Here is a 19,623-nt window from a genome sequence, read left to right on the forward strand (position 1 = left end):
GTCGAAGTTCGACGCCAATCTTCATCAGTTGCGCATTTACCACTTCTGTTACGGGTGTGCGCCTGCCAGTCACGCAGAAGGATGACCACATTTCTACCGGCGTTGTATTTTATTCATCATGTTTCATGGCTCCTCTCTTGTGTCAATTCACTGGACCCGACGCTTTTACCGAGGATGACGTTCACACAGGACGGTAGGCGATCACTAGTGAAGTTGTTTTAATGTTATTCAAGCAGGAAATCTACGATGAAATGAGACTCAGCTCTCTTTCTTGAAAGACGACTTTAACCGTGCGGCCGCTGTCTTTATTTAGACTACTTATTTTAAATCACTTTTTGTTGCTCGTTACCCCACGTTGTGCCTTTTTACAGAGTGTGAATTGCAGGGACCTTTGGACGGGCAGGCAGGTGTTTAAAGCTGACAACTTGCACTTGGCGCTATGTACTTTGTACAGTATACAAGTGAAACGGCGTGTGTTTCTGAGTGTGTTTGTGTTCTTGTCTGCTGCTGCTGCTCACTTCTTACACAGCCTAACAGGGGTGTCAAACTCATTTTTGTCGGAAACCGAATAAACGTTTCATCATCACATCGTATTATTACTTGTTCACACACACACACACACACACAAAAAATGATGGCTTACTCGTTTATTTAAAAAATGTTTATTGAACATATACAGAACATACAATAAATAACAGATTGACAAAAGTGAAGGCAAGTAAAAATTACTGGTATTAAAGGAATTTTTATTTTGAAATCAGTCAACTATTTGTTTGTTCAATTATTGTTGCAGTGAGTGTAACCAGGGGAACAAAATTATTGCAAAATCTCATTATTTATTACACATGACAATGTAGCATTTCTGTCCAGATTTTAGCGAGCATCATGGAAGTTAACACCCACGATTTTCTTTCGGGGGACACATAAAATGATGTGGTGGGCCGAATCTGGCCCCCGGGCCTTGAGTTTGACACCTGTGGCCTAGAAGATGATGATGCTCATGCACGGGAGCCCCACAGACATGATGTGGTTGGGTACTTTTTGAAAGCAAATCATTTTTGGCCACAATTTTGATACGAAGTGGGCACCAAATTCTCAATTGCAGTCACAAAATACTCATCTGTAACCTAGAGCTTGACATAAAGTGGGCACAAAACACATTTGTGGCCACAAAAAAAGCTGTGGCTTCGTACTGGATAGTTGGAAAAGCAAAGTGAGAGATCCTTATATAAATATAAATGTTGAGGTGGAGGTCAGGCTAAAAACTTGGAACACAGAGCCAGTATAGTAAAATTGAATTTCCTTTTGAAACACTTGCCATTGACAACAAAATAAGGAAAGACCCTTGCCACAAGGCATTCAATTTTTTCTCAAAGGTGAATACCATTTGCCCCTGTTGTCTATGGTCATGATGATAAACCTCCAAATCAGCATTTTCTGTGCATGTTATAACTACATTGTAGCCACTAAATAAAAGAACCAAAAAACTCAAGTCATGTCTGGAGCTTGGTTCTCTATTTGAGTAGAGTTGTTCTTGTTTTCAATGAAAACAGAAACATGAGTGAAAGAGAAAGGCGCACCTATTGCAGACAGTGAGCGAATGGAATTGCAGATCATTTAAAAGTCCATGTTATCGAAAGCAAAAAGTTATCATATTACCCAGAAGGGGGTTCCGTTCCATTTTGTTGTTCTTTGTCAGTGGCCAATGGAAAAAACAGATTTTCAAAATATACAGTATATTTTTTCTCCATCCTCCTGATTGAATTACAATTTAGATGGTATTTGAGCAAACTTTTCTGGAAAATGACACTTCTGAAGCAGCACCAAATCTCACTACATCACGCCCGCTTCTCAAATCTTGCGACACCTCATCTTGTTGAATTTTGTCAATTCATTTTAGTTTTATTTTTTTGCCGTGGTGATGCAACCCACATTTCTGCATAAATGTGCCATAGTGAATCACTGACCTATACTTGCAGTTAAAAACTCATCTTTGTCATAAAACGTCCCACCTGTCATATTTTATACGCGGTAGTATCCTTCCCTGGTAGAGCAGTTAAAAAAAAAAAATCAGTCAGTCCACGAAGATTAAGTCTCCTGAGATTTGCGGAGTCGGTGAGATCAGGAGTCAATGCGGGGATGTATTTTCTGAAAGGTTTGCTAAAATGCCATCTAAAAAGTAATTACATCAACATGCAGGGCTTTCTGGTTTGATTCAAACCTCATGCTGCAAATTTGACTTGGACTTAATTCAATATATCCATTATCTAATTTATCCTTTGATGTTTCCCTTGGCAGAGATCGCACTAAAAAGTGTGATCTTACCCGGGGAAATCCGCACACTTCTTCATCCAGAAAGAGTTCATGGCAAGCTGATGGCAGTCGGAAAAAAACATTTGATCTCTCTCAGCTTCCTGCATCCTCCCAAGGTAACCAACTGCACTTGAAAGTGATTAAATAATTGAAAAACGTGTGACAAAATATGTCGAAATGACTTCTGGTTAGGCGGGCCGGTGGGCCACTGGTTAGCGCGTCAACCTCACAGTGCCGAGGTGCTCTCTCTGTCATCCTTCCATTGCAGACTCCCGTTGAAAGAAAGTTGCTATGGTCCGAGTGCCCCGACACCGCAGCGTCGCCAAATGTGAGACACACACACACACACACACACACACACACACACACACACACACACACACACACACACACACACACACACACAACGCAGCACCCTGGTAGGTCAAATGCTCGGTTCTCACGTCCTAAAATGTCGTTCAGGGATGCAGCTATGATGTGGTCCTGGCCCATGAGAGGGAGGACACCAGCCGGGTGTTTGTGTGCGGGACGGACGGAGCAGAAACACTTTGCTGCGACATAGTGAGACATTCGAGATGCATTCGAGAAGCATGGCGGCTTTTTGCTGACTTCCCGTGTTTCTTTGTAGATGCCATCAGAGAATCCTCCCATCTGCATACCGGCTGACGACCTGGAGAGCATGCGAGGGAGTATCAGGAATTTTATCTTGAAGGACGCTGAACATTCTGCTCTCGTTGGTGAGTTGGTACACAAGAGGGGGGGGGGGGGGGGGGCGAGCGTTCCAAGATTTAGCGAAGTTCCCTCCATACCGGGCAATTGCGAGAGGCAATTAGATAGATTCTCTTTTGATGTATTTATTTTTGAATTCCAGAATCTGAAACAAGTTCTTCGCTGTATGTAACGTACTCCGGCTCTCAGGAGTACGTGGGCGTCCACAAATTTGGGAAGAACAGAGTGGGACCAGCTAACCACGACAAAGGTAACACGTGAAGTCCCATACAGAGAGCGGCTGTGTCCATTTCCAGTCACGCTAAGCTGCAAGAGTAGAAGTGGAAGAAGCTGGACTGTTCTTGGTTGTTCAAGATGCTTCACCTGTAAATGGAGAGACTTGGCAAGTCTTAAATCTTAAGTGTAGCCTTTCTGGTGGGTGTGTCGCTAGGACCGCTCACAAGAGTTGTTTGGTTATTGCCACATGTGACTCCAGTCATAAGAGTCAACAGCCCCGATTAAACTGTTGCGGTTTGCCATTTACCTTTTAATTTTTATTTTTTTTATTTTTTTTTTACAAAGTGCTGTATCAAACATTCGGACGTATGCTAATGTTCATATTCAACCTTGTTCAATGAAAGTCTCTCTTAGAGCACATTATCTTTGATAAGGACAGAGTTCTTAAAAAAAGAGTGGATGAATAGTTTGTACGTGTGCGTCATAGCTCTGAAGTTGAAGGTTGATATCTGGCCTCTCGTCTTCCTGCGTGGAGTTTGTGCGTTCTCCGTGTGCAGGTGTGGGGTTTCCTCCGAGTACCCTCACGCGTGACACAGATGAATGAGTGGATCAAATTATTGATACGACTCTTCTATCGGATGTCAATAGCCCGTGCACGTGTACTTCATGCCATGGCGTGACAGTTCCAAGCCGCACCGAAAACAGGTGTGGGTTTCACCACAGGCAAAGGCGTAGCAGAAAATGTTGATGGGTCATTTTGAATAAGCGTCTGATATTTGTATTGTTGAATGAGCTTAGGTGTGTGTTTGTTTTTCTATGCTTCTGCCTGTAGAGCAGCACTACTTGGGTTTGGTGACGAGCAGACGGAGGGATGAACCTTTGCAGGACAAAGTTTACGCCTTCTACAAGGAGAAAAATAAAGATTTGAACGGGTGGAGCAGCGCATGGCTTCCGTACGTCTCCCAGTATTGCATGGTGAGTATTTAGCGCTGCCGCACACGGTGCGACGTGGCCCGAGAGCGACTGAACTGCACGATTGTGAGAAGAAAAAAAAAACAGTCCACAAACCAAATCCGTAACAAGCAATTGACCCTGGCCCACATATACAAAATCGTTGCAACAAAATCCCCGTTGTTCTGAACAGGAACTGTTTCTGAGGCGGCACCGACACTGCATTGTTATTTTTTTATTGAACCTCAGACAACACCATGTTCACTCGATGCATAATATAATGATACAAAGAAAGGAAGGAAAGGGACGAGAAATAGAAGGAGAACGTGTGGATATTTCAGAGGCTGTCGGTTTCATTGAAGTAGTGAATTTTCCACAACAAATGTCAATGATTTACCCACAGGTACATATGACATTATCAATATAGTTAAGTATTGTTTTAAAACACTTAATATATACTATACGTACACTTTGCAGTATACTGTACGGCTTGGTGCCAGTTGGGAGGATTTTCCTTTGTATTTCCATTTCCATTTTCCGATCCGCGGCGACAAGGGTCGCGAGGGGTGCTGGAGCCTATCCCAGCTGTCTTCGGGCAGTAGGCGGGGGACACCCTGAACCGGTTGCCAGCCAATCGTAGGCCACACATAGACGATCAACCATCCGCACTCACACTCACACCTAGGGACAGTTTTGAGTGTTCAATCAGCCTGCCATGCATGTTTTTGGAATGTGGGAGGAAAGCGAAGTACCCGGAAAAAACCCATGCAGGCCCGGGGGGAACATGCAAACTCCACACAGGAAGGCCGGAGCCTGGATCGAGCCCACGACCCCTGCACTGTGAGGTCGACGCGCTAACCACTGGTCCACCGTGCCGCCCCCTTTGTATTTGGAAATATAATTTAATTTGGTTATGGAAAGCTCACATGCATTTCGTGACAGAGACTCTTCACACTTTGCTATTTCATCGTACATATGAAGTTCGATACAACTTGTACTGTATGTATTGTATATATTACATTGTAACGTTGCTTCTCCTCAGGCGGACATGGGTGGACCCAAGAACAACCTGCAGTTCATCTGGACTTCCCAGATGAGTGCCAGGCTCTTGTGTGGTGACCCAAAGAGCAAACAACACTTCTTCGAGATGGTGGACATTGCCACCGTGCACGCAGAGCAATGGCAGGACACCCGTGTTTATGTGCTCTTCAGGAATGAATGGTAGGACTTTAAACAAGTGGTTAGCAAGGATGGTTCACTTTCAAGAAGTTATCTGGTTCGGTGTTTTGTCGACTGGGGACTTAGTGTGGCTTAGATTCTTTTTTTTGTTGACAAAAACACATAATTTAGGATGGTTGAAGGCCAAATTATCTTCAATGTTGACCAAAAAAATGACATTTGGCTTGCTTAAGTCTCTCATCGGGTTCATTGTCGCCTCACTTATATTTGGTGTTATGCAAAACCATAAACACTTCAGTTAATGGAAGACTTTAATTGTTGATGTTTATGAAAACGTGCATAGTTTAGTTAAAGACTACAATGTGCTTATTAAAAAACATGCGTTCAGTTCTTACCCCTTCAACATCGTCCATGTTTCTGAACTGGTGGTTAGTTTAAGACGTTAATAATGAGCGTTCTGAGTGATCTGCTTTAGTAAATAGATGGATCTGGTCTTGCCACCATTTTAGATGAGTGTGGGCCGTGCGTCAATGTTGACGTGTTGTTCGACTCGTTGCTGTTTGCGCACAAATGACAGGATGTTTGTTATTCTCCGGCTGGTATAAACATTGACCCACTCTGCGCCGCAGCAGCCGTTGATACAGCTGAACGGGTTTCACAACAGTGTCACATTCTGTTTGCAGGAACATGAGCGCCGTATGCGTTTATTCCTCGCAGGACATCCAGGACGTCTTCACCAACTCGCCGTTTAAAGGCGCACACAATCAGAGGGGCCGGTCCAGGGAGGTACGACAGCGTCAAAATAAAACAGTTGATCTTGACTGTGACATTTCAGGATGCAACCGACCCCCACAAAAAAAAATTCTCTTCTTCAGTGCGTTTCAGACAGCACACATCTCTCTATGGACGTCCTGAAAATGACCCGGATCAACTCTGAGATGGAAGAGTGGGTGAAGCCTATGAAGAAATCAGGCCCACTTCTCATCAGCCACCACATGTATACTCACATCCGCGCCGACGCTGCTTTCACAAAGGAAAACACGCTTCTCTTTTTGACTCGAAGTAAGCATCGTGAAACTGAAAATAACTCCTGCCTTTCGGAGGGGGACCGCACGCCAACATGCCGCCTTACACCGCCGCCACTGTTAAAACTAGGTCAACTGTTGCTTCGAGGAAGCGGGTCACACTAGGCCTTTGTTGCAACCGTGCTTTGCCGTCTTAACACTGAAAGTCGGGTACATTTGGGGAGTGGGAATGCACTCCTTACCGCTGCAATAGAAATGCACAGAATGACAACAAATCATCGATAGACGAATGAAACAGCACGCATGAGAAAAGGTATGGACTCAGTATACCAATTATACAATTATCCTTCCGCCAGTCTTTCACAGTAACGCTTAGTGCCACCCTGCACAAACCCCCCCCCCCCCCCACACATATACACACACACACACACACACACAGAATGGCTACAAATAATCTACAAATCTCTGTCATTCCTCAAATAACCCAACGGTGACTACGCCTTCAACGGCTCATTGTCGTTGAAACAGGGCAAACTAGTCTGGACTTGGAGTAAATGTGATATTTGCTCATGATGTGCTGACTCAAGCTTCCTGCAAAAAAAAGCAGCAACACTCAAATGTTCCCATTGTACCTCTCACCCACTTCAGGATGACCACATCGTCATGAACCAATAGTAAAGAAGCGTCAAGGGTTTGGTTGGTCACGCACCGGTGTGCAAAGCAGTGAGGGAGGACGGAGCTTTCGTGGTCGTTTTGAAATCAACGTCATCACCATCTCAGTCGTTTGAGTTGAGGAGTTACAACCTCAAACTTTCAAAATGTACGTTTAGTGTCGGCAAATGCTTGTGTAATTATGTGAAAATTAGCACCGCATGCCCTTTTCACCCAGAGAACCAGCAAAATTGCAACACAGGAGCTATAGCAGAAGACCCAGCGTATATCCAATTTTCCTTTCACACAGAACCCAGCAAAGTGACATATCACCACCATTGTGTGCGCTTTCACACAACGACAGGGCATCTCCAAACAATACCTACTTGATAACTTAATAACTTCTATAATATCTTCAAAGGCAGAAAATTCACAACTTTGTCTCCCCAATTTTGGGTCTATGCCATTACTTTCGTGACAGAATATCAACCTATGAATAAAATGGCTCATAAATGTCGGCTTTTACAAACAGCGTGAATGGAGCTTTTCATACTACCTACCTCCAAAGGTGGAAAACTGTCGCTCAGTGCAGTTTTGTCCCGTTAAATGAGGTTTGAATACTATCTTCAAAGGCAGACAGTAGCTGATACAGACAGTGTCAAAGGGGTCAAGGGCAGCCAAGTCTAGCCTACACCAAAGACTGGTCGCCAGCAAATCACACGGCACATAAAGAGACAGACAAACTTTCACATTCACATTCACGTCATCACCGACAAGCATGTGAAACCTTGCTGCCTGTTAGGCAAATGAACTGCGACACCATCAGCGACTTCCTGAAGAAGTCATTTGCAGGAAAAAAAACAACCCCTTAGAACATTGATAGCAATCAGAGGAAATGAGCGGTTGTGGACAGATGACAAAAATGTCTTGTGTAAGTCTATTTTGGCCTAAGACAAGCCTGAAGAATATCATTTGCGGGGTGAAAAGTTCCATGCCACTGATTGGAGGAGTACCACTACAGTGTAAGTCCAATCAGACGGCCGAACAAAGTCATTTTCCAGAAAAGGCACTTCAAACAGTGATGATAATTGGGAGAAAATGCGGAATTGTGGATTGATGAAGTCACCTCTGTAAGTCTATTTGAGCCATTCGCAAGCCTGAAGAAAGTCGATGACAGTAAAGAGTCTATTGTCTAACGATAATGATAGTGATTGAAGGAAACGAGGACTTATGGAAAACTACTACAGTACGCCTCCATTAGAGCCCATTAGAAGCCAGAAGAACAAAAGTCTGGGGGGGAAAAAACAATGTAATGCTGTCGAAAAACATGGGTAGTCTGATGTTTGTACATTCTTAGGTTGTTTTTGCCTAATTGGACTTTCTGGGGATATTTTACTCTCCCTTCAAACTTGCTGGATTTTTTTTTGTTTTCCGCAGATTGCGGAGGAGTGGACAAGGTATTGGAGAGCAAGAGCGCAGCCTTCATCATCGCAGAATATAGACCTTTTGCGCACAGAGCTCATATCGACAGCATCATCCACCATCCTTCCTCTGTGAGTCGATGAAAGGTAACATCCTCCTCATGGCTAAATGCATTTAACCCTAACATGAAGTATTTTGCAGAAAAAACTCTACGTCGGCTCTCGCACTCAGCTCGTCCAGATGGACTTGGCCGACTGTGACCACTATGGAGACACCTGCGAGGAGTGCGTGTTGGCGCGAGACCCATACTGCGCCTGGGACGGCACCGGCTGCACTGTCGCCACCCCTACCAGGTCTGACATACTTTGTGGTGCTACTAGTGTGCGTACACACAAACACACCCTCACCAAAGTGTGACCACCGTGGCTCAGAATGCCGCAACACCATCACACCTCTGCGGGAAATAGTCAGTCACATCGAAAATAGAGTAGATTCATATCCGTGGTTGTCTCTTTAGCGGGTGTTTGCGGCGAGTGTGTCGCAAGTTCGACATTTTTGTTGAAAGAAAGAAAAATACGGGGCGACATGCGAACTGTATTTTAAAAGTGAATTCAACAAAATGTCCGTATAATAAGCCCTTTAAATAATTTTGTGATAATACTCACCATTAACGTGAATGGATTTCCGTTCCTCACGATTGCTAAAAATCCAGCAAAACAAGCGGAATCATAGTCAGCTTGCCAGAGTTGCTGCGGGCAAGCAAAAGGGGGCGGTTACCTGTTTCAGCAGCAACGTAAGTCAGTATTAGCCAATCAAAATTGCTCCTGGAGCCAACTGCAGCCCCAAACAGGAAATGAGCAGTCAGAAATCGATGGATGGATTAAACAAGCGAGAATATTTTATCTGCGAGCCAAATGCAATCATCAAAAGAGCCATATATGGCCCGCGAGCCATAGGTTCCCGACCCCTGGGTTACAACATGGGCCTCGCAGCGCAGAGGTGCGGGCGCGGGGTTCGATTCCACGCTTCTGGCCTTCCGGCGTGGAGTTTGCACGCCTGCGACCCTTGCGAGGATAACCGGATTCGAAAATGGATGAAAGAAAAATACCCATCGGCAAATAGAAATAATCTTTTGTCACCATAGAGCAAAGTATCCAAGTATTTTTTGATGAACATATTAACATCATTCACTGTCATACGAGTTTAAAATGAACTCAACCACTGCCGAAGAATAGACCTACAATCCAAACAATCCACCCTTGGTCAACGAGCAGTTGCAAAATCCATCAAATAAAGATGACACAGTGAAGGGCACAGCAGTGACTAATATAACTCAACACCATCGTGACATGATGACTTTTCTTTATTTGAATAAAATGACTCACTCTGACTGAATTAGTACATCCCCACTCATGCTCATTGCATTTTCAATATTTAGTCACAGTATCAAGTTTTACAATCAGAAGTCATAAAGTCTGATGTTTCCACATCCAAATGTTCCAACGTCTCTTCCAAAGTCTCAAGTACTAATGTCTCAAGTTGTAAATTCTACCGTTCAAATATCGAAAGTGCTTTCATCTTAAGTGCTAAGATATAAAGTGGTACAATCTCAAGTGTAAAGTGGTGACGTTTTAAGTGCAAACATCTCGAGCTGTACCATCTTAAGTGCCGGTAACGCCTGTATGTTTTGTTTGACAGTGGTAGCGTGGTTCAGGATGTGAATTCAGGAAATTACCACTTGTGCTCATCCCTACCTTCTCATCACATCAAAAAAGGTGTGTACAATAACATCTCCTTCTTAAAAAGTCATTAATAGGACAAACTCTTTCATTTCGATGAAGTGCTGAGAGGCCGAATCACTAAACAAAGTCAACACGCATCCTCTGTGAGTCAAATGCAAATGACCAGTCACAATAATAGAAACATTTGCATCATGTTTGGTTTGGAAAACACCTCCACCCATTAACAATCAAATAGTGATATTTTCATACTGTTTGAAGAAAATAGCACAAAACGTACCATAAGAGACGTAAATACCCGCATTTCCCACATTTGTAGCTTCTTAGCGAGTACAAAATGGCTAACCTTGGCGTGACAAATATGAATACGCCCTTGAAACTGACCCATCAACACAGAACAGCCGCTCCCTTATCAGCTTCTGCTGTCATGTGACCTGCATGATATGAGCTCCTGCTGTGTGTACGCCTGTGTGCCTGCGCGCGTGCATGGTTTTATTATCTGCAGGTGGTTTTTATCCAAAACAACAGTCAGCATATTGGTATCAAAACACCAAACACCGTTTTCTCATGGTACATATTATGGGAACCAAAGCACTCTTGCACATTCGTTGGGTGATTGGTACAAAGGAATAAGAAAGTAGAGCAAATTTAAAACAGTGGGCTCATGACTCAATGCTAACATAACTTAGCATTAGCACACATTTCTGAAATGACAAAATAGAGCGAAAAAGGTTGGTCCACCGACAACACGACCAGCAAATGAGGTGATCGGTGGTTGACACAAAGCGACCTTTATCCCATAATCCCGCAGTGTTGCTTTAGGAGAAGAAATGGAGACTTTTTTGTGCTATCTGTCACTTCCGCATGTTTTGTATTAAGTGGGCGTTGATGTTTACAGTGGTCAATCGCTCAACCATGCCCGAGGTGGCTGTGGCACTTCCTCACGGATATCAGTACTTCCTGCCTTGCCCCGTGGGGTCCCGCCATGCCCATTACAGCTGGCATCACGATGACGGGGGCGCCACACCCTGCGCCTGGAGCCCCCACGGTTGCCTGCTCCTGATTAACGACAAGCGGGAGGGGGCGTACACGTGCGTGTCAGAAGAGAGCGGCTTCAGCCGCGTGCTCGCCCGCTACGCCGTACACGTCACGGGCAGCGCCACATCGACGAGACCCTCGTTTTGGCTTTGTGCGCTGGCTGCTCTCATCCGCACAATAACGTAAAGCCTTGGATGACACCTGCATTTTTTTTTGTCTTTGTGCTATTTATTCATTTGTCAACGTACAACAAAGAGCATGTACAGTGCTGCTCCCTTGACAATGTTAACTGTCCTACTTATACCTATTTTGACAAGGCAGGATCTTGTGGCACCTTCGGGTGTTTCAGAAAGTGGACAAAACAAGCAACAAAGGTGAGTTTTTCACCAAATTACAAGGACCAGGTTCCACAGAAAAAAGTACAAATAATTAATTATTGACACACGAATGTGCAGGGATTACTGTAAACCCCCCCCCCCAAATATATATTTTTATATCTATAAAATGCAATAGTATTAAAAACTTTTTTTTTCTTTTTGATTTAGAATTTTAAGAAGTTGATTCACTTAATCTATTTTGGAAGTGAACCGCTCTCAAATGTGTTGCGCATGCATTGTATCTCCAAAGTTTGTCCTGTCAACATTTTGTTGATTTTTTTTTTAAGGGGGGGTTGGATGAAAATGAACCCACATAACGTGGAGCTACATGCTTTATGTGGTGTGTTTGTCATTGCTGTAGTTGTAATTTATTAAATCATATTTTGAATTATTTTTCAACATGGCTTTTTATTATTTCAAAATATAATTTCCAACGGATGTGAGAGAGAAAGAGAATTTGGAGTTGACTAAAATGAGTGTCCCTGGGTTCCAAAATTACACCACACTTGTTGCAAAAGACTTCTTGCACATGATGCTGTCTCGAGATGTCCTCATGCATAAGGTTGCGCAACATCCAAGACGTTGTGTTGCAACTCTTTTTTTTTTTTTTACCAGCTCACGTTCACTGTATGACAATGACTGTGACCCTTTGCCTATTTCTTGACGTCTCTTGTCTCGATAACTCAGATGCGTTGACTGTTTACTTTTAGAGGGAACACATGCAGGTACTGTGTACTTTACAAATATGAATACAGTGTACATATTCACCAGATCTTGTGTGACTTGTGAAGCATTCTAAATGAACAGGACCCGGATTCTTGCTTTGGCTTGGGGTGTCACACATATTACCTGCAGTCAGATTATCAATTGTCCAAAAAAATTATGTACTGTATAGGGTTCTTGTTTTGACAAACAATTATTTTGCCATCCATCTGATGCGTGATTGTCACTTATGGTAGATTTTAAACATCCTCATTTTAAAACAAGACTGATACAATTAAATTATGTATGATGTAGATTGTAGATTCTTATATTGTAGATAGTGCATTCCATTTGCCGTTCTTATCACAGTGGATTTGACATTTTTGGATGATTATATTTTTTTTCAGGGGTGGAAGGACTGACGATAGACAAACTGGTGGGCACGCGTTTTGAGTTTAGGTTGTTGCATTCTACTAGTTCACCACTAGATAACACTATGCAATACAAACTGCCTTGAAAGTAGCGGCAAGGAATCGTCAGTCGTGTATAACACACGAACAGGTTCTCTGGGACAATTCTGCCCTCTTCAGGACATACTCTGACATTCTAAAGTTGGAAACCATACCAGTGGTTGCCAACCTCTTTTTTTTTTTTTTTGCCATGGACGCATTCATACAATTTCATGCTTTTCCCAGACCAGCAGCGGCAGACGGACAGAGCTGGAAAGTGTAGAGCATAGGTGTCAAACTCAGGTCCTGGAGGGCCGCTGCCCTGAATATTTTCCAAGTCTCCCCGTTGCAGCACACCTGATTCAAATGAACAGATCATCAGCAAGCTCTGCAGAAGCTTGACATTGAACCTGTTCATTTGAATCAGGTGTGTTGCAACAGGGAGACTTGGAAAACATGCGCGACAGCGGCCCTCCAGGACCTGAGTTTGACACCTATGGTGTAGAGGGTAAGTGGGTGAGATGGGCGTTTGTGTTGATGGGGCCGGAGGGGCTGTTGCTGACTCATATTATACTGATGTACAGATATAAGATAAGATAAGATATCCTTTATTTGTCCCACACTGGGGAAATTTACAGCCTCCAGCAGCAAGAATGTGGGTAGAAAGAAGAAAGAAGAAAAAACAAACAAAACAAATACAGTACTCACATTCGGAAAAGAAAAAATATGTCCCGGCGCTGTACTCGTGTGTGTGTGTGTGTGGGGGGGGGGGGGTGTTTGCATCAATGGCGGAGTGGGCCTGTCAGACATTTAGGTCATCACTCAGCACACGTCAGAGTTTTTTGAACGGGCAATCCATTTGTTTAAAAAAAAAAAAAGAACCTAAAATGTTTTGATAATATTTCCACTTTGTTACACAATCCCAACAATATCACACAATTAAAGAATGAGGATATTTTTTCCCCAGGTGGCATCATAGTAGCATGAAAAAAGTGAAGACTGTAAACAATGTAACCATCCACACACATTTCCACCAAAAATGCTGAATGTGTTGCCATGCCATTATGTTGATATCACCATAAAGAGGAGGATGCATGTTTGTGTGTGTGTGTGTCTGTCTGTGTGTGTGTTTGTGCTGATGGGATTGATACGAATGTGGAGGGTGGGGGTGGTGGTCTGCCTCTTTATCTGCCTTTAGTTATGATGACACGATAGCGATAATTGTTCCGGACCACATATCATTAAATCCAGCGTGTGTATTTTTGTGCATGTTTGTGTAAATGTGTGTGTGAACGTACATTTGAGTGAGTGCATGTACTCGTGTGCACGTATATGTATTTTGTGCATGTGTTTGAGTGTGTGTGTGTGTCTGTGTGTAAGTGCGTGCGCGTGCGCCTCCTTCACACGTCATCACATTTGGAGAACTTCTCTTTTGCGCTTCTATGAGAGTTAAAAATGTTCACATCCACTTTGCATCATCAAATCTATAAATAGTTTTGCTTTATTTTAGTTTTACTGTACAGCAGTTACAAACCACAGTTGCAAAATGTGACTTAAAACACTGCCAGAAGGGGTTGTACGGGGGCCAGAGCTTGACCCTTGTACAGATGACTTCGACTTCCATAGTTATGCCAATGGACATTTTAATGGGGGCTGCTAAAAGCACAAGAATCCTGCTTTGATGGCCTGGGTGGTCTCTGACCACGTCCATTACGCCAGACCTCGATTAGCTGAATGGTTTTAGAGGCCTTATGGCCGTGAGCTCATCGTAGCGACAGTCCCATCTCATTAGCGGCTTGATTGGTGGAGGGGGACCCGCAGCTTCCATCTATTGAAGAGGCGCTCCGAGGATGTATAGTCCAGTAACAAGGCAGATTTTTAGCATTGATGTCACGCTTCGTGAGCCAGCCAAACTGACAACACGACCGAGGTTCTCCGAAACTGAATAATTGATTTGATTTTGCTTTCCTTTTAAACTGATGTTGTTGTGTTTGCTTTATATTAGCCGTGTTCCTACCGATGGAAATTAGCCTTTTGGCTATAGATGGGCATATTTACATGTTTACTTTTTAAATTACGGTTAATGAAAACGAATTAAAATAACTGAAAATGAAATTGAAAAAAACCCTTTTTTTTTGGAAATGAAATAAAATAAAAAGCAAAAATGCTTTTAAAAAAACTAAAACTAACAAACTACATATTATCTTTCTAAAATGAATTAATGCTAATTATGATTGTAGCAAAAAATATCCTTGATTTACATCTATCAGTTAATACAAATCAACACTACATGAGCTTTTCATGGTTCATTTAAATGTTATTTATTCCGGTATTCCTAGGTCTGTCGAGAATTGTAATTTACTTTTTTTTTTTTTTTTTTAATCTTGCACTTGGCAAACACTCTACATATTAAAAAAAACAACTCAAAGTAATACTAAAACTAATAAAAACAAAACTAATGAACAAATAAAACAATAAAAACATACATAAGCAAACAAAGTTGTTCTAAAAACAAACTAATTCAATTAAAAAAAAAAGTCAACATGAAACAAAGGCTAACTTTAATGAAAATCTCAAAACTATTCGAACCCTGCAAGTTGGGAGAGTGAGGTCCGCTTTCCTGCTAAAGTCGCCGCTTCCCTGACCCGACTTCACAAACAAGCAAAAAAAAAACAAGGTCATCTTCTTAACAAGTGAGTGTTAAGAGTCTCACACGACCTTAGAAACAGTCTGAGACCTGACACAGGATCTGTCTCTCCATTTATCAAACATGTGTTGTTGTCAAATGTGACTTTGACCATTTTAAGATTCCGGCGACGACCTGCAGAGCTCACTGACATCCTGCATTTTTTCCTTCATCTCCAACATGAGCGCATTTATTGTTTTTCCTCTCACTTGCGCTTCATGTTGTTCGCTTCCCAGCGCTGTTGGATACGCACTCGCGTCATGACGGAAAACTCTCCCAATTGACCGGCAGGTGACTCCCCGACCCCGCTTTGAATTGTGGGTATTCACTTGAATTATACGGCCGTCACCGATGGAGGGATACGTTTATTCAATCAGGACGTCGAGATGTCGCCGATGCGGCCGTCGCGCACCCATCAATCTTCCTGAAAGAGCCTCCTTGGCTCCACGCTCAAACGGTGGACGAAAACCAGTTGGACCTCCTAGGCTGTCACTGCTGCACATGCCTCAAGTTTGTTTCTGAATAAAGAAAACAAAATATTTTCTTTTTTTCAAAATGAAAAGTTCGAAGAACTAGTCCACAGAGAGCCAGGACAGAAGTTGGCTGGTCCCAGTTAACACATAAATATTCACATAGCTAATATAACGCTGGCGTCAGGCCGAAACCACCGATGTCAAAATTTAGCAATATTTTTCAAGGGACTTTTTCCCCCCAAAAATGTCTTTTTTTTTTACAGCAAAATAAATACAGGTATATACTTTTTATTTGAACTTCTTTTTACACTTTGTTAGAGGAATCTATGAGCAAAATTGTATCATGTTTAAAGTTTCTAAACGTTTGGGTGCGTATCCAGCACCCCCAAATTCCTGTGCACAAAGCCGAAGGGCTGTTGAAGTCCACAATTAGCACGTCAATACAGGTGGGCGATCACGGGGGAGAGGGCGAAACTCGGTCACAAAAGGGGAATGAATAATTCGGGAACAGCGGTTGAACAACAAAAGACGAGTTGAGAACACCCGTCGCGCCCAGACGACATTGACCATCCGCAAAGTCTACAACATGCTAATTCGATGTAGACCAGCCAGAAAAGGCGCCAATGTACTGGTGGTTCAAGTTTGAAAAACAGGTAACCAATCACTACCGAGGAGCCGGACCGGGGGTGCGGCATGCAAATATCGGGGGCAGTGTTTTGTATTTTGCATATGTTACAATAAAATGTCGAACTCGCGGTGGCGGGACTGAGAGTGTGATCGCGGAGCAACTAACCGTCGTTCGCTCTCAGAGATCCGCTTCCGCCGATATTGAAGACAATTTTCCTGTGTGCCGAGTCATTTCTTTAACTTTATCCGAGAAAATCTCTGACACACTTTCAACTCAACTGTATTTATAGAGCACGTTCGAACAGCCATCGCTGCATACAAAGTGCTGTACATGGAGCTATTTAACATATACAATAAACAGTAAAACAAATCGGTAATAACGACGGTAGAAAGCACCGAACAGTAAAACCAAGAACAAATCTAAGTCATGCTGAGTCGAATGCCAAAGAATACAAGTGAGCTTTGAGGAGGGTTTTGAAGATGGGCAGCGAGGAGGCTTGCCGAATCTTTGAAGGATAGCTAAAAATGTAAAGATGTTTTACAATGCTTTCCTAGGTTGTTGTTGTTGTTTATTGTTTATTGAGCATATATAGTATACACAATAACAGGTTGACAAAAGTCAAACAAAAATTATGTAAGGAAAATTAGAAAGTACATAAAAGAAGAAAAACACACATCATCACAGTTGTATGCTCAAGGGAGTAGGAAGAAGTAAGTAGAAGTAAACTTATCTAGTCCTACCCCTTATTTAGGTGGAAGGTTTGCCAAGAAAACGGGCCTCGATCGGATGCGTTGTGCTGTGGTATGCTAACAATTACGTCATTTAAAGGGAAAGCGTCATCCAAGCTTTTGACGTCAGCACGTTCCCCTTCATCTCCACCTTTTGTCTTCCCTCCTCCACTTTAAAGAACCTCTGGAGGTCTTTGAGGTGGATAAGTCGATGAATTGTTTCAAGCAGCTCAGGATTGGACGGGGCCTCGGCGTCTGGCATGGAGAAGATAAGGCCGCTTATCTATCTCTCCGTCTGACCAACCTGCAACCCCCGGGCCCCTCCTCCTCGCCATCATCACGACCTCCTCGGCATCCCTAAAGAAGACAAAAAAAAAAAGCTTCACTGACAAATTGTCGACTCGGAAAAGCTTTCCAACTTGGGGAAGGTGCAAACTAAAGTATGCCGAGTGCAGTGCTTTTTTTTTTCTTGGGCAGTATAACAAGTATGACTATCGAGCGATCTTTTTGTCTTTTTTTTTCAATAAGCAAGCTAAACTCTTACAATATAAAAGTCAATTTTCAGAGAAAAAGCACATGATCACTTTGTGATAAGATAGGAGCCCTGTGCTATTTAGCAACGAGGACACGGTGCTGTCACTCCTCCGCCATCTTGTGACAGTCCACCCCTTCCTCGTTTTTGCTCCTCGTCTTCTTCCTCTTCTTTGCCGTTGATGCTGGCAGCGCTTCATTACTGTCACCATTTTAACGTGAAGCAATGACGACAGGCAATTACGTGTTCGTCAGGAGCGTCCTGGAATAAATGTTTTTCGTGGAATACGATGAGCACGAGAGGCGTTTATGGTATCGGGCTTTGTGAGAGTTTTGATACATCACGAATGCAAATGTATCGTGTGCTTACAAATTTTGGTGAATCTACGTGTTGTTTAGATTGTTCTTTCATTCTTTATAAATTCAAAATAAAAGATGAAAACTCCATCGGATTGGATAATTTGGTAGGATTACCAAACCATCCAAAACCAAATAATAGAGATAAATTGAGAAAAAAAATTGTTCTTGGCATCGTGTACCTGACTCCAGCTGGCCTATTGCTAATTAGGAAAATTGACGCCATCATCAAAGCCGTGACAGAGTTTTGACGAGGAACATGTCTCATGCGCTTGTCTCTGATCCGGGGGACTGGATTGGCCTCTCATAAACGATTCAACGTCATTAATTAAAAACTCGTTAAGATTCCCCCTGAGGAAATGGCCGGTATCTAAACAGTAAATGACAGCAATTACTCATTTTAGCTGTCTTCACAAACAATAATATTCATGTAATCCATGTTATTCAAGCTACATCTTTAACCGTCTTGATGTTCGCGTATTAAATGACAAATGTGTCCAACACAGTTTTTTGTTTGTTTGTTTATATGTTTTTATGTTCAATAAACAATAAACACAGTAATACATTGACAGCAAGTAAAGGTAAAACAGTAAAAAAGGAAAAGAAAACAGGCATTTTATTTTTACAATTATATTTTCAAAGGAGTAGGAAGAAGTAAAAAATTGATCTAGTCTGACCCCATGTTTTGTATTAATGTATAAATAGATCATTTTTTATATCAATCACAAAAGAAAAAGAAAAGTCTGCATATAAACAAATGCTTTTACCCTTATCTGTGCTATACTTAGCTATTTTTACAACTTTTGGTTTGTACAGGGATTATATACATACACGCTCTCGCACTTTTATATGTTGATTTTCCTCTAATGGATTATGCATTACATTACTACGTTTATCAACTTAATTCTGATTTATTATTCTATTTAATGAATGTTTCGAATTTAACACCTTAACTCTAATTGATGTAGTTTTTTGTACTATTTTCTTGAATTTGTTTTTTGAACTCAGCCAGCGAGATTTAACACCGAGAGATTTAATAGGTGTTAAACACAGATTTAACACCTATTACAGATACACTCCTTTGCTTGATGTTAGTTCTTGTTTTGGATTTTTTTTGTATAGGTTGCAAGCCCTTAAATTAGAATTAAAGTGGTTCTTCAAAACAGTGTTTATAAAATTCAATTTAAGGTCAGTGAGTTTCGGCGTGTGGTCTGGTCATGATGTGAAACTTTGCCCATATCTACCAAAATAGAGCTTCAACAGTCAACGTTTTAATTTGTATTGAAAAAGGTAGACGTGAAGAGGCTCTCAGAGGCAGGGTTTATTCCGCAAAGCATTTGTTCAGTGATTCACAGGAGAGCAAAATCATCTAGTTTCAACAATAAATGAGTTGGTTGAGATAAACGTTTAAAGCGGTGCTATACTCTGA

At 42.3% G+C, this 19,623-nt stretch overlaps 1 protein-coding gene and 1 long non-coding RNA gene across 2 annotated transcripts; one reads left to right on the forward strand and one right to left on the reverse strand.

Annotated features, from left to right (window-relative positions):
* Positions 1-16: 16 nt before the first annotated feature.
* Positions 17-12,039, forward strand: LOC147207908 (semaphorin-7A). The gene is made up of 14 exons (XM_086107527.1): positions 17-193; positions 2,299-2,429; positions 2,582-2,641; positions 2,776-2,874; positions 2,942-3,050; positions 3,185-3,292; positions 4,091-4,233; positions 5,252-5,430; positions 6,072-6,174; positions 6,264-6,450; positions 8,502-8,617; positions 8,688-8,839; positions 10,185-10,261; positions 11,124-12,039. The coding sequence occupies exons 1-14, from the start codon at positions 82-84 to the stop codon at positions 11,447-11,449; spliced, it is 1,902 nt and encodes a 633-aa protein (XP_085963653.1). The 5' UTR covers positions 17-81; the 3' UTR covers positions 11,450-12,039.
* Positions 12,040-14,269: 2,230 nt separating this feature from the next.
* LOC147207909 (uncharacterized) lies at positions 14,270-18,150 on the reverse strand. The gene is made up of 2 exons (XR_015100375.1): positions 17,319-18,150; positions 14,270-15,995 (listed from the first exon to the last, which is right to left on the reverse strand). It is a non-coding gene; the product is annotated as an uncharacterized LOC147207909 (long non-coding RNA).
* Positions 18,151-19,623: the final 1,473 nt, after the last annotated feature.

The sequence above is a fragment of the Hippocampus guttulatus genome, chromosome 3, assembly GCF_054856545.1.
Source record: "Hippocampus guttulatus isolate MCC_2025c chromosome 3, RoL_Hgut_1.0, whole genome shotgun sequence".
Classification (NCBI taxonomy): domain Eukaryota; kingdom Metazoa; phylum Chordata; class Actinopteri; order Syngnathiformes; family Syngnathidae; genus Hippocampus; species Hippocampus guttulatus.